We start from the raw sequence: 15,543 nt of genomic DNA, 5'->3' as shown, positions 1-15,543 counted from the left end.
CAAAAGCAGTTCTAAGAGGGAAGTTTAAGCAATAAATGCCTACATTATAAAAGGAAGATATTAAACAACCTAACCTTACAATCAAGGAACTAGAAAGACAAGAACAAACTAAGCCCAATGTTGGCAGAAGAAAGGAAATAACAAAGAAAAGAGCAGAAATAAATGAAATAGAGATCAGAAAAACAATAGCAATGATCAACAAAACTAAAAGCTGTTTTGTGAAAAGATAACCAAAACTGTTAGGAAGAGTAAGAAAAAAAAGAGAAGACTCAAATAAATAAAATCAGAAATAATAAAGGAGACATTAGGACCACAGAAACACAAAGGACCGTAAGAAACAAATATGGAGATGCCTGGTTAGCTCAGTCTGTAAAGCATGCAACTCTTGACCTCAGGGTCATGAGTTCAAGCTCCACATTGGGCATAGAGATTACTTAATTTAAAAAAGAAAGAAAGAAAACAAAGAAACAACTATAGACAACTATATTCACACTAATTGGACAACCTAGAAGAAATGGATTAACTCTTGGAAACATACCATCAACAAAGACTGAATCATGAAGAAACAGAAAATCTGAACAGACCAATAACAAGCAGAGATTGAACCTGCAATCAAAAACCTCCCAACAAAGAAAAATCCAGTACCAGATGGTTTCACTGGTAAATTCTACCAAACACTTAAAGAAGAATGAATGCCAATCCTCCTAAAATTCTTTCATAAAATTGAAGAGGGAACACTCTAAACTCATTTTACAAGGCAAGAATCATCCTGATACCAAAGCCAGATAAGCACACTAAGAAAATTACCAATATCCCACTTACCAAAAGAACAATATCCCTAAAAAAGAGATGCAAAATTTTCAACAAAATACTAGCAAACCAATTCGACAGCACATTAAAAGCCTCATACATCATGACCAAGTGAGATTTATCCCTGGGATGCAAGGATGGTTCAACATATGCAAATGAATAAATATGATACACCACATTAACAAAGTGAAGGATAAAAAGCATGTAATCATTTCAACAGATGCAGAAAAAGCATTAGACAAAATACAACACTCTTTCATAATAATAAAAAAAAACTCTTAAGAAATTGGGTACAGAAGGAACATACCTCAAAATAATAAAGGCCACATATCACAAACTCACACTTACCAGTGAACCACCAGTGAAAAGTGGAAAGCTTTTTCTCTAAAAGAGAAAAAATAATGGGAAAAGATAAGGGTGCTCACTCTCACCTCTTCTATTAAATAAACACTGGAGGGGTGCCTGGGTAGCTCAATCACTTAAGCATCCAACTCTTGATTTCAACTCAGGTCTTGATCTCGTGGTTCGTGGGACTGAACCCCACATCAGGCTCCAGGCTGACAGTGTGGAACCTGACTGGGATTCTCTCTCTCCCTCTCTTTTTGCCTCTCCCCCACCTCTCAAAATAAATAAATAAAACTTAAAAAAAAGATAAACACAACACTGGAAATCCTAGGCAGAGCAATTAGAAAAGGAAAAAATATATATAAGTCATCCAAATTAAAAAGGAAGGAAAATTACCTCTGTATACAGATGATATAATATTGTAAATAGAAAATCCTAAAACACCACCCAAAAAACTGTTAGAAAAATTGCCAGTAAAGTTGCAGAGTACAAAATAAACAAACAGAAATTAGTTATGTTTCTACATATGAAGGACAAATCATCTGAAAATTAAATAAAGAAAACAATCCCATTCACAATAGCATTGAAACCAATAAAATTCTTAGGAATAAAATTAACTAAGGAGGTGAAAGATCTCAAAACTATGACATTAATGAAAGAAATCAATGATGACAAAATGGAAAGATATCCCATGTTCATGGATGGGAAGAATAAATATTGTTAAATGCCCACATTACCCAAAGCCACCTATAGATGCAATGCAATCTCTATCAAAATTTTAATGGTATTTTTCCCTCAGATAGAAAAAGCAATCCTAAAATTTGTATGGAACCACAAAAGACACCCAAGAGCCAAAGTAATCCTAACGGGGAAAAAGAAAACCAAAACTGAAGGCATCACACTTCTTGATTTCAAACTATACTGCAAAGCTATAGCAATCAAAACAATATGATACTTGACATAAAAATTGACACATGGGCCAATGGATTTGAATCAAGAGCCTAGAAATAAATCCACACATGTACACTCAACTAAAATTTGACAAGAGAGCCAAGAATATTCAATGAGGAGAGGATAGTCTTCTTCAATAAACACTGCTACGAAAACTGGATAATTAGATGCAAAAGAATGAAATTTAACCTCTATCTTACACTATTCACAAAAATTAACTCAAAATTAACTGAAGACTTAACCATAATACCTGAAGCCATAAAACTCCTAGAAATAAACATAGGGGAGTGCCTGGATGGCTCAGTCAGTTAAGTGTCTGACGCTTGATTTCAGCTCAGGTCATGATCTCATGGTTGTGGGATTGAGCCCCATATCAGGCTCCACACTGGACATGATATATGTTCCATCGTGTATATATACCGTACCTTCCTTATCCACTTATCCACAGTTGTACACTTAGGTTGCTTCTATATCTTGGTTATTGTGAATAATGCTGCAATGAACCTGGAGATGAAGATATCTCTTTGAAACCCTTATTTCATTTCCTCTAGATATATATCCAGAAGTGGGATTTCTGGATCATATGGCAGTTCCATTTTTAATTTTTTGAGAAACCTCCATACTTTTTTCCATAGTGGCTGTACCAATTTACATCCCCACCAATAGTGCATGAGGGTTCCCTTTTCTCCACATTCTCACCAACACTTATCTCTTGTCTTTTTTTTTTAAGTTTATTTACTTATTTAAGTAATTCCTACACTCAACCTGGGGCTCAAACTCATGACCCTGAGATCAAGAGTCCCATGCTCCCCTGACTGAGCCAGCCAGGTGTCCCTATCTCTTGTCTTTTTGGTGATAACCATTCTAATGGGTATGAGGTGATATCTCATTGTGGTTTTGATTTGAATTTCCCTGATGATTATTGACTTTGAGCATCTTTTCATGTACCTGTTAGTTATTTGGATGACTCTGAAAAAATGTCAATTCAGTTCCTCTGCCCATGTTTTAATTGGATTGTTTGTTTGCTATTGAGTTGCACAAATTCTCTCTATATATTTTATATTAACCCCAATGAAGTAGATGGTTTGCAAATATTTTCTCCCATTCCATAGGTTGCCTTCTCATTTTATTAACTTTTTTTTTGCTGTGTTGAAACTGTTTAGTTTGATGTAGTCTGCTTATTAATTTTTGCTCTTGTTGCTTGTGCTTTTGGAGACATAACCAAAAAACCATTGTCAAGACCAATGTCAAGGAACTTTTCCCCTATGTTTTATTTTTTTAATTAAAAAATTTTTTTTCGAGTTTGGGGGATGGGGAGAGGGACAGGGAGAGAGAATTATTTAGCCATGAGAAGGAACGAAATCCTGCCTGTAAGACAACATGGATGGATCTGAGGTCATTATGCTAAGTGAGATAAGCCTGACAGAGAAAGATAAATACTGTACAATCAGACTTATGTGTGGAATCTAAAAAAGTTGACCTTATAGAAACAGAGAGTAGAATATTGATTACCAAGGGCTGTGGGGTAGGGGAAATCAGGAAATGTTTGTCAAAGGATACAAACTTCCAGTTATAAGATGAATAAGTTTGGGGGATCTAATGTACAGCGTGGTGATTATAGTTAATACTGTAATATATACTTGAATGTCGCTAAGACAGTTCATCTTAAATGTCATCACCAAAAACAAAAACAAAAAAAGGTAATTATGTGAGATGATGGAGCATTAGCTAATGCTACAGTGGTGATCAGTTCACAAAAGATAAGTGTATTAAATCAACATGTTATACAGCTTAAACTTACACAATATTCCATGTCGGTTACATATCAATTAAGCTGGAAAAAAACATTTAACCATATATTTGGAAAAGATGTAAACATACCTCATGAATATTTTTAACATTTATAGCAATATCATTGTGACAGCGAACAAAAAATATACACAATCCTTTTAGTTTCTCAGGGGCTGCGTTGTCTATATACAATCTCATCATTTTTGCCCCTTTGGTTGCTCCAGCAATAGTTCGACCACATTCTGAAAACAAAAATCAAGAACTTAGTGTATGATCACATAACTGATCAAATGTGATAAATTACCATGGATCATACACTGTGGTTTCTTGCTTTACTCTACCGTAAGCAATTTTTGATATGATTGTGGAATAATGGTTTTTTTTGTCTACAAAAAGATATCAATAATTGAAATTCTTAAAGTGCAGCCTCCTCAGTTTTCTTTCCCTGAGCTCTGCACTTTTCTCCCTTCAAAGTCTTCACACAAACTATTCTATCCCATCTCCACCCCTCTGCATCTCTATTCCTACTCACCTTTCAAATCTCAGCTGAAACACTAGCTCTTGGAAGCCTTCACTGACTCTGCAGAGAAGATTTAGTCCCCTACTAACTACACTCATAGCACCCAAATTATGTTAAATTCTTCCTCAACCTGGTTTGGATGAGAATCATTTAATTTTATTTTTTTATTTTTTTTTTAACGTTTATTTATTTTTGGGGCAGAGAGAGACAGAGCATGAATGGGGGAGGGGCAGAGAGAGAGGGAGACACAGAATCTGAAGCAGGCTCCAGGCTCTGAGCCGTCAGCCCAGAGCCCGACGCGGGGCTCGAACTCATGGACTGCGAGATCGTGACCTGAGCTGAAGTCGGATGCTTAACCGACTGAGCCACCCAGGCGCCCAAGAATCATTTAATTTTAAAAACTATTAAAAATATAATAATTTTGTTAGATGGTTGGTTGTAATTTTTATTTTACTTATTTTTTATTTAGATTCAAGTTAGTTAACATATAGTATAGTATTGGTTTCAGGAGTAGAATTTAGTGATTCATCACTTACATACAACACCCAATGCTCATCTCTAACATGAGCACCCTTCTCTAGTGCCCATCCCCCCATTTAGCCCATCCCCCCACCTACCTCCCCTCCATCAACACTGTTTGTTTTCTATAGTTTAGAGTTTCTTATAGTTAGCCTCCCTCTCTGTTTTTATCTTACTTTATTTTTCCCTCCATTCCCCTATGTTCATCTGTTTTGTTTCTTAAATCCTACATATGAGTGAAATTGTATATTTGTCTTTCTCTAATTGACTTATTTCACTTAGCATAATACATTCTAGTTCCATCCACATTGTTACAAATGGCAAGAGTTCATTCTTATTGATTGCCAAGTTATATTCCATTACATATGTATATATATATACACACACACACACACACAAACATTTTCTTTATCCATTCATCAATCAATGGACATTTGGGCTCTGTCCATAATATGGCTATTGTTGACAGTGCTTGGTTTTAATATGGAAAAGCAAAATCAACAGTCTTCCTATTTACAACAACAACCAAATTTAGAATGTGATATAAAAGAAATTTTAAATTTTTCTCAAAACCATGAAAATCGTTTTTCTTCCCAGCCTTCCCTCCTTTGGGTGTGGGGGATTCTTTCTGTCCTGTGATTCTGGAAGACACCAGTGTCAGAGCCCTGTGGGGGAAATGCAAACCAGATAAATTAAACTCTCTGCAAGAATATAAATTCTGATTGGAGACACCAAAGGTAAAAGGGGATTTGAGAAACGTCAATACAGTGATGAATCCTAAAGAAATTGCCCTGAAATCTGTGTAAATGCTCTGTTCTTGTCCTTCCCAAGGCCTAGTGGTTTAACTAGTTCTAAATTTTGTGAAAAACCAAACTTTTTTTTTTTTTTTTTTGCTTATATATGCTTGAGTCTATTTCTACGGCCTGCAACCAAAGAACCCTGATACACAGTATGTAGCAATGTAGAGCTCAATTGCTCATTCATGGAGGTTGGTACTCTACCCCTAATAACCTCCCTCCCCTCCTTCCTTGATAAGAAAACCCACTGTCTCCTTTAGCAATGTATACATTCTCAAAGAGACAACTGCTTTCTCAACCTCCCTAATCCTATGGTTGTAGTGTAACACAGTTCTGGCTGATAAGACATAAGATAAATTTAGGCTTTCCTGATAAAGGGGAGCCTGCTTCAGATCTGTGTCTCCCTCTTCCTCTGCCCCTCCCCTGCTCACACTCTGAGGCCAGCAGAGTGAATGCTATCGTGGGCTGTAATCATAATTGCAAATTAAAAATTCATTTATACATTTTACAAATTATACATACATATATATTCATATCTATCTATATCTAGATAGATAGATAGATAGATAGATAGATAGATAGATAGATATAAGGGAATAAAAGGTTTACTTCTAAAGGAATAAGTAGTGTGAACTTCAGAGAGGGAATCTGGTTTCGGAGATACTGGTTTTCAATCTGGAATACTAGGGCAGGCATGAGGTATGAGCCTCACCTAAAGGCAGCAGAGGAGAAAAGTAAGAAAGAACCAATAGAAGGGACAATCCACAGGATTTCAAAGATAAGTAGTCTAAGACCAAAAGGATGGCCCTAGTTATTAACACAACAGTTTCACATCCTGATGAAGGGTTAATTATTTCAGGAATACTGTGAATAGTATGGGAAGCCAGATATTGTGACAGCTGCAGCAGACACAAGATGCTGACCCAGGACCACAGGGACAGCTGCTGAGTTCTCATGTGGTTTCACAACTATTACTAGTTATCTGAAAACCTGTGTGCAAAATGGCTCCACCTGTTTGAGGGAGAATGCAATTAAATTCTAGTGAAAATGTGTACCCCAGGAGATACCAGTGACTTCTAGAAGTATATTTTCTCCTTAAATCATTATACTAATGCCTGAAATACATATTTGGACTGAAAATGTATTGTTTTTAAGACACTTTGGGGTGCCTGGGTGGCTCAGTCGGTTAAGCGTCCGACTTCGGCTCAGGTCATGATCTCGCGGTTCATGAGTTCAAGCCCCACGTCGGGCTCTGTGCGGACAGCTCAGAACCTGGAGCCTGTTTCGGATTCTGTGTCTCCCTCTCTCTCTCTGACCCTCCCCCGTTCATGCTCTGTCTCTCTCTGTCTCAAAAATAAACGTTAAAAAAAAATTGTTTTTTAAGACACTCTGTTTTCCACACATAAACTTCCGGTAAATTTTCTATATGAATAAAGGATTGTCTATGCATAAGAGAAAAGATATGCTACGCTTTAACATTAATTAACACCCAGCACATTGCCCTCGTAAAACATCCTTACCAATACCAGGGACATCTCCTTCTTGGTACAAAAATTTCAATGTCTTACAACCGTCTTTCATAAAAAATTGAGCAAATGCGTCCAGCTGTTAAATAGAAGAGAAAATGATGATCAATACATGACTGGAGAACTACAAAAAAATGAACCAAGCCCTGGGCTAGGCATTTTACATACCTTCATCCTCATCATTTTGCAGACTGAAAAAAACAAAAAGAAGCTCAAAAATTTTACTCAAGATACATAGTGAGCGACAGGTACATCAGAAGCAGGATTAGAATTCAAACTAATTTAACTCCAAAATTACCATGAGATATATGGTAGATTCTATGTCTGAACCCCATTAATGATCTACAAATATAAGTAGGCAACCACTTACCTGACCCTGCCTCACAGAATCTTACAGGAGTAAATGAATGAGCCCAACTTCAGGTAAATATAAAGAACTATGATTAAAACAAACTACTCTTAAAAGCTGACTTGGGAAACAGAAAACTTGCCTTATTAACTAACTTGGTGATCAAAATTGGGTTTTTTGACCAATTATTTGAGTAATTATGTTTTCAGCACTTGTAATTTGACCCATACTGTAGCCAAACTAGTGTAAAAACAAATTATTATAATGAGAGTGTCCCATATTTATGAGCATGAAGCTCGTATTTAATTACTTTTAAGTCAGCGTAACATCTATGTAAGTGGAAAACTAAATAGGTCATGTAAACAAAAACCCTCACACATCAATTGGGAAATACAAAGTTACTCAACCCACTTCACCTAGTCCATTGATTACATACATAAGTGTCTCTCTTGGGCAGTGGGTTTCTTTTCACTTATTGACCATGTGTGGGAGGTATCCCAGATCTCGCAAAGCCTCTACCCCTAGGACAATGGTTCTCAAACATTAGTGTGCACCAGAGAAGCACCTAGGAAGCTTTTAAAAGACACAGAATGCTGCAGGGCCCCTGGGTGGCTCAGTGGGTTAAGAGTCCAACTTCAGCTCAGGTCATGGTTCGTGAGTTCGGGCCCCATGTTAGTCTCTGTGCTGACAGCTCAGAGCCTGGAGCCTGCTTCAGATTCTGTGTCTCCCTCTTTCTCTGCCCCTCCCCTGCTTGCTCTCTGTCTCTCTCCCTCAAAAAAAAAAAAAAAAAAAAAAAAATACAGACTGCTAACCCTGAGGACTTGCATTTCTAAAAAGGTCCAGGTGATGTTGATGCTGCTGGTTCTGGGACCACGTTTGGGAACCACCGCCCTAGGAAATGAAACAGAGCCACAGAGATGTACAAAATTCTAGCCCTTCATTTTCTATTCTTCCATCTCACACATCAGCTTGACTCTTGCATAATTATAACCCGAAAGATACGAAAACTGTCAGCACAGCTATCCTTGCCAAGTTCCAAAAATTCTTTCTTGCTCTATCTGATTTTATGACCCATCAGATTTGAAAGCATCCAAATTCTCAAAAGTAGAGCTCATACTTGTGATAAAAAGGCATCAAAATATCAAATGCAACAAATTCTTGGTTTTTAGACATACTGTATTCTGAGACCAGCAGAGTGAATGCTGTCATGGGCTGAAATCACAATTGCAAATTAAAAATTCACTTATACATTTTATAAATATTTCATCTGAGCTTCACCACAGCCTTGCACTAAATAAGGGTGGCGTTATTATGCCGCTCTTGCAGAAGACAAAAACCAAAGCTAAAAAGAATTTGAGTGAAAAACCCAAAGACACACAACTGCAAGTTCAGAACCTGGAATTGGGTGCCAGCCTTGGGCAACCAGAGCTGCGCTCCATCCACAGAACCACAATGCTGTTGCCTTGACTCTGTCATGTAAGCCAGCAAAGCAAGATAGTCTGTGATTATCCTGAGCAGTGCCGAATGAAGGGAGCAGCAAGAGCATGAATGCCAATGTGGTAGAAACCTCACTGGTAGAAACCTCATTGATCAGGGTCCTGGTAAGAAAAGAAGTCTCAACAAAGGGGTTTTGAAGAAACTTTATGATGAAGAGGCTACTGCCAGAGGCCAGAGCAGGGTTAAGGGAAGCTGTGGCACGAGCAGCAACAACAGGACTATCAACAAAGGAAAAAGAAGTACCAAGGCCTGAAAGTGTGATGACTGGGTGAATGGTGTATCTGGATGCAAGTGGACACAAAGCTGTGGGAGAAGATCTGTTTGGGAAGGACTCTAGTAAGAGGATATGACCGTAGCCAGAAAAATAGCCAAACAGGCAGAAATAAGACTTCTCACCCCACCTGCCCTCTAATCTCCTGCTGGTGCTTCCTAGTGACTGAGTCACATGGAAGCCGGAGAGCAAAGGAGCCCAGGTGATGGGTTCTCGAGAGGTCAGCTTTCTGGGCCACAGAGTAGGGTGGTGAAGGGTGGGCAATAGATCTGAAGGCAAACAAAATAACCATCACACTCTCACCGTCACCCTTTGTGGGGACTTTAATGAGCTGCTTTTAGGCTTCATTGTTACACCAGGTTTCACATAAAAGGAAAACCTTTTCATATACCCAGTTTCCTAAACCACTACACCAAACCATTCCACCCTTCGTTCCTGGTTCCATCTTCTTATTCACCTGTCCACCAATCTTGATGCCAATTTACTATAGGTGCTTTCTTGATCCATTCGACCAAATAAGCATTCTTATCTCTCCCAGATTTAGAGATTGGTTTCCCCCCTGGCTGTACTATCTCCACTCCACCGTGGCTTTGCAACTAATAAACAACTCTTACTGAAACACTTTTCCTGGTTTGATTCTTCCCTTAAGATCTAGGTTTCCCTAGATTTCCTAGATGGGCAGCCTAACCAGTGTCTAACCTGGTCCATGGTGGCCTCAAAGGAAGAACCTAACCACACAGACCCAAAATACAAGACACTGTCCAGGAATGACAAATGAAAAGGTTTGCAGGCTTATGATACTCTCACTTCCTGGCCAAGAGGCTACCCAGTGAGAAAGACTTCCTCCATACATAGACTATCAGCCCAGAAAGCCAGCTGGCAAATATTTAAAAGTGAGATGACCAGCTCCACAGGCACCCATCTCGATGTAGTCCTAGCAGCTGTCCTTCTCCGACATTACTAGCCAGCGCCAACGTATATGCCTAAATCTTTAACAGAGCTTCTGGGATTCCAATTGTGGGATTAACCAAATTTATGGCCTAGAAATTTTCAGGTGAAACAAGTTTGATTACCTATCTTGCTGTACAAGTGGTATCATCCACAGCAAGAACAGGCTACAGAATCTGTGGGGCCAGTGCAAAATGAAAACGCAGGAACATTTGTTAAGAAATTAAGGTTTGGTGCACCTGGGTGGCTCAGTCAGTTGAATGTCCAACTCAGGTCATGATTCCAGGTCATGGAATCAAGCCCTGCATCAGGCTCTGTGATGAGCATGGAGCCTGCCTGGGATTCTCTCTTTCTCTCCCTCTGCCCTCCTCCCCCATTCTCTGTCTCTCTCTCTAATAATAAAATGAATATTAAAAAAATTATTAAGAAATATTAAGACTCTTAACTATAGAGAACATTGGATGGTTACCAGAGGGGAGGTAACTGGGGAGATAGGTTAAATAGGTGGTGAGGATTAAGGAGTACATTTATTGTGATGACCATCAGGTACTGTATGGGAGTGTTGGATCACTAAATTCTATACCTGAAACTAATATTACACTGTAAACTAACTAACCAGAATTTAAATAAAAACTTAATTAAAAAAAAGTATTTAGAGCACCAAATTCCTGCTTTATCACACAGCTCACTGGATGGTTGCCAAATTTATTCTCAACCCACCAGGAGTCTGAGGTTTCATATTCTAGAGAGGTCTCTGAACAGCAGGATGCCAAGCACAAACCATAACCCTGACCCTAGCCTTAACCCTGACCCTAAACCTACCCCTACCCCTACCTCTACTGGTAACCCCTAAACTCTACCTCTAAGCCTACCTCTAACCCTAAACCTAACCTCTATGGAGGTCTCTTAACTTCAGGATATGAGGCACATACCCTCACCCTCACCCTAACCCTAGCTCTAACCTAATCCTAACCCTAAGCCTAACCCTAACCCCTAACTGTGAACCACTAACCCCTCACCCGAACTATAACCATAACCTTAACCCTAAACTTATCCCTCTAGAGAAGTCTCTGAACAGCAGGATAACAGGCACATACCCTTACACTGGCCCTAGCCATAACCCTAATTCTTATCCTAGCCCCAAACTAACCCTAATTCAACATCTGAGGGTAAAAAAAAAAAAAAAATTGGCATACATCTATAATGAAATATTACATAGCAATGAAAAAGAATGAAATCTTCCCATTTGCAACAACATAGATGTAGATAGAAAGCATTACTTTAAGTGAAAACCTAATCATAACCCAAACATATACCCTAGCCCCTAACCCCTACCCCTAACCCTAACCCTAAACTTATCCCTCTGGAGAGATCTCTGAACTGCAAGATAATAGGCACGTAAAATCACACTGGCCCTAACCCTTATTCTGGCCCTAAACCAAACCCTAATCCTAGATATGATAACTAATCCTAGGTATATATATATACCTCATCATTTTCCATATATATACGTATATATATATGAAAATTTAAGATACATATATGAAAATTACCCATAAAAAATAAAAAAGAATGAAATCTTGCCATTTGCAATGACATGGATGGAACTAGAGTATTATTGTAAGTGAAATAAGTCAGAGAAAGACAAATATTGTATGATTTCACTCACATGTGAAATTTGAGAAATAAAACAAATGAGCAAATAGAAAAAAAACAAGGCAAACCAAGAAACAGACTTAACTATAGAGAACACACTAATGATTACCAGAGGGGAGATGGTTGGGGGTTATGAGTTAACTAGGTGACAGGGATTAAGGAATGCACTTGCGATGAGCACTGAGTTTTGTATGGAAGTTGAATCACTATATTATACACCAGAATCTAATAATACGCTATATATTAACTGGGATTAAAATAAAGTAAAAAGAAAAAAGAATTTCAAGGTGGATATGGTCAATTAGTCTTCAACAAAAGAGGCAAGGATATGCAATGGGAAAAAGACAGTCTCTTCAACAAATGGTGCTGGGAAATCTGGACAGAATGAAACTGGACAGAATGAAACTTACAGAATATACAAAAATAAACTCAAAGTGAATTTAAGGCCTAAATGTGAGACCTGAAGCCATAAAAATCCCAGATGAGGGGCGACTGGGTGGCTCAGTCGGCTGAGCATCCAACTTTGGCTCAGTTGTGATCTCATGGTTTGTGAGTTTGAGCCCTGCATCGGGCTCTCTGCTGTCAGCACAGAGCCCACTTCAGAGTCTCTGTCCCCCACTTCCTCTCTGCCCCTCCCCCACTTTCACAAACTCTCACAAAAAAAATTTTTTTAATATTTTAACAGATATTTAATATTTAAATAATTATATTATTATATTAATAATTAAATTATTGTTAATATTTTATATTAATATAAATTATATTAATTATAAATATATGATTAATTATAAATTATTAATATTTTATATTAATATAAAGTATATTAATTATAAATATATAATTAATTATAAATTATTGATATTTTATATTAATATAAATTATAATTAATAATTTAATTAATATTAAATATTAATTTAAATAAATAATAAATTAATTTAAAAATATTTAATATTTTTAAAATATTTTAAATATTTTAAATATTTAAACAGAATCATAAATGAGAGCACAGGCAGTAATTTCTCTGACATCAATCATAGCAACATTTTTTTGTAGATATGTCTCCTGAGGCAAGGGAAACAAAAGCAAAAATACACTATTTAGACTACATCAAAACAAAAATCTGCAAAGCAAAGGAAACAATCAACAAAACTAAAAGAGAACCTACTGAATGGGTTAAGATATGTGCAAATGATATATCTGATAAAGGATTAATATCCAAAACATATAAATAACTTATACAACTAAACATAAAGAAACCAAAATAATCCAATTCAAAATGGACAGAAGACATGAACAGACATTTCCCCAAAGAAGACATACAGATGGCCAACAGACACATGAAAAAATGCTCATTCATCAACAGGAAAATGAAAATCAAAACTATAATGAGATATCACCTCACACCTGTCAGAATGGCTAAAATAAAAAACATAAGAAACAAGTGTTGGCATGGGTGTGGAGAGAAAGGAACCCTGGTGAGAATGCGAACTGGTACAGACACTGTGGAAAACAGTATGGAGTTTCCTCAAAAAGTTAAAATAGTCAAAATAGAACTACCCTATGATTCAGTAATCACACTACTGAGTATTTACTGAAGAGACACAAAAACATTAGTTCAAAGGAATACATGACCCTCTATGTTTATTGCACCATTATTTGCAATAGCCAAATTATGGAAGCAGCCCAAATGTCCATCAATAGATGAATGGATAAAGAAGATGTGGTATATATACACAATGGAATATTACTCAGCCATAAAAAAGAATGAAATCTCACCATTTGCAACAACATGCATGGAGCTGAAGAGTATAATGCTAGGCAAAATCAGCTAGTCAGAGAAAGATAAATATGTTTTCATTCATATGTGAAAGTTAAGAAACAAAACAAATACACAAAGGACAAAAGAAGACAGAGAGAGACACACAAACCAAGAAACAGACTCATAACTATAGAGAATAAATTGATGGTTACCAGAGGGGAGGTGCATGGGGCAGGGGCAATGGGTGAAATAGGTGATGGGGATTAAAGAGTACACTGATCATGATGAGCAATGGGTGATGTATAGAATCGTAGAATCATGACGTTGTACACCTGAAGGCAACATAACACTATATGTTAACTATACTGGAATTTAAAAACTTGAAAAAAGTTTTTTAAAGAATTTCAAGGTGGTGACAGGAGATCATTAAGCCAAGTACGGGGCCCTTCAGCCCAGGGGCCTGTTTGCACAGTCCACATGCCCATGAAGCCATCCTTGACCACACCTGTACATTCCTGCAGAGAATTTCGGCAACCTGAGAAACTACACTCTATTTCAGTTGCTTTCTGTGGCACCTCTTCTTTTATGTGCACATCCCCATGCATTTTTCTATCTTTAGCCATTAAAATAGCTCAGATTATTGATCTCTGTGCATCGATCACATTCCCAGATCACCATAACACACTAAGGGAACAGGAAATTGAGCAATCCCACTCATGCTATCAGAGGACTGCTAGTTCTCAACTTTTATAGGGTCCTGAAAGAAGTGAAAGGCAGACAACTTTCCAGAACTTGGCAACACCTTGCATCAAGCAAGGGAGAGACTCCTCTAGGCACCATTCCCCAGAATCTTGGCTCCTAGAGCAAGCTAAAGAGTTTTGCCCAAGTTCACTGGTCCCTATAAAAGCAGGGGGTATGGACCCCAACGATGACAACCTCACCACAACACTGCCCCCCTACCCTACTCTCTCATCAGTGCATTCAGTGGGACAACCAGCTCACCACCAGTATGTACCTGCTCTCTGGTCTTGCTGGGGCTCCAGGCCAGTCCACTCCTAGAGGTGGTAAAGAGCTCAGGCAACTTGTAGTAATTTTTTTTGAAAATTAATATAGAGCCACAGCTATCTGAAAGGAAGCAGTGATACTGCTTCTGATAGCTTCTATGAAAGTCACAGCTTATCATATATTAGTCTAATTAGGGTGACCACAGAAATTCATCAGCCAAAACTGGGACTTTTTAGGAGTGAAAGGAGGGACTGTTAATAATTTTGCCAGGAAAGTAGGCATAATCTAGGGCTGTCCCTGACATGGTAATCACCTCTTTGTTTTCTACAAAGCTCATGCAAAAGTCACTGTTCCCTAGTTCATATGTGCCCAGTTTGTTTTTCTATCCAAATTATTTGCATATGTAGTTTACACAACCTGTGCTTTCATTAGAGAGAGAGAGAGAGAGAGAGAGAGGGAGAGAGAATCCCAAGCAGGCTCCACACACTGTGAGCGCAGAGCATTATGCAGGGCTTGAACTCACAAACTGTGAGATCATGACCTGAGCTGAAATCAAGAGTTGGATGCCTAACCTACTGAGGCACCCAGGGGCCCCTGACCTGTGCCTTTAAACTAGTTAACTCTATCTGTGCTTGACTATCCCTCTAACTTTTAAGGGCATTTTGAGTTCAAATTTTAGCCAAATTCGAATTGCTAACTCTTCTCTTCGTTTCCTACTCAATAGTAGACCTAACTAAAAATATGATTCAACTGGCTTTAAGTCATATAAAACTCCCCTAATTGGTAAAATTTCAACCTT

General features: G+C 37.9%; 1 protein-coding gene across 6 annotated transcripts in view; it reads right to left on the bottom strand.

The window, feature by feature from the left end:
* DNAH8 (dynein axonemal heavy chain 8) overlaps positions 1-15,543 on the bottom strand; it is a 325,383-nt gene that overhangs the window by 302,376 nt on the left and 7,464 nt on the right. For all 6 annotated transcript variants that reach the window (XM_042986265.1, XM_042986264.1, XM_042986266.1 and 3 more), the window contains 2 exons: positions 7,254-7,338; positions 3,988-4,139 (listed from right to left, as the gene is read on the bottom strand). In XM_042986265.1, the coding sequence (XP_042842199.1) occupies positions 3,988-4,139; positions 7,254-7,338 (237 nt within the window). The remainder of the gene's footprint in view (positions 1-3,987; positions 4,140-7,253; positions 7,339-15,543) is intronic.

The sequence above is a fragment of the Panthera tigris genome, chromosome B2 (genome assembly GCF_018350195.1).
Source record: "Panthera tigris isolate Pti1 chromosome B2, P.tigris_Pti1_mat1.1, whole genome shotgun sequence".
In the NCBI taxonomy this organism is placed as follows: Eukaryota; Metazoa; Chordata; class Mammalia; order Carnivora; family Felidae; genus Panthera; species Panthera tigris.
This window is presented reverse-complemented; position numbering and strand designations above follow the sequence as displayed.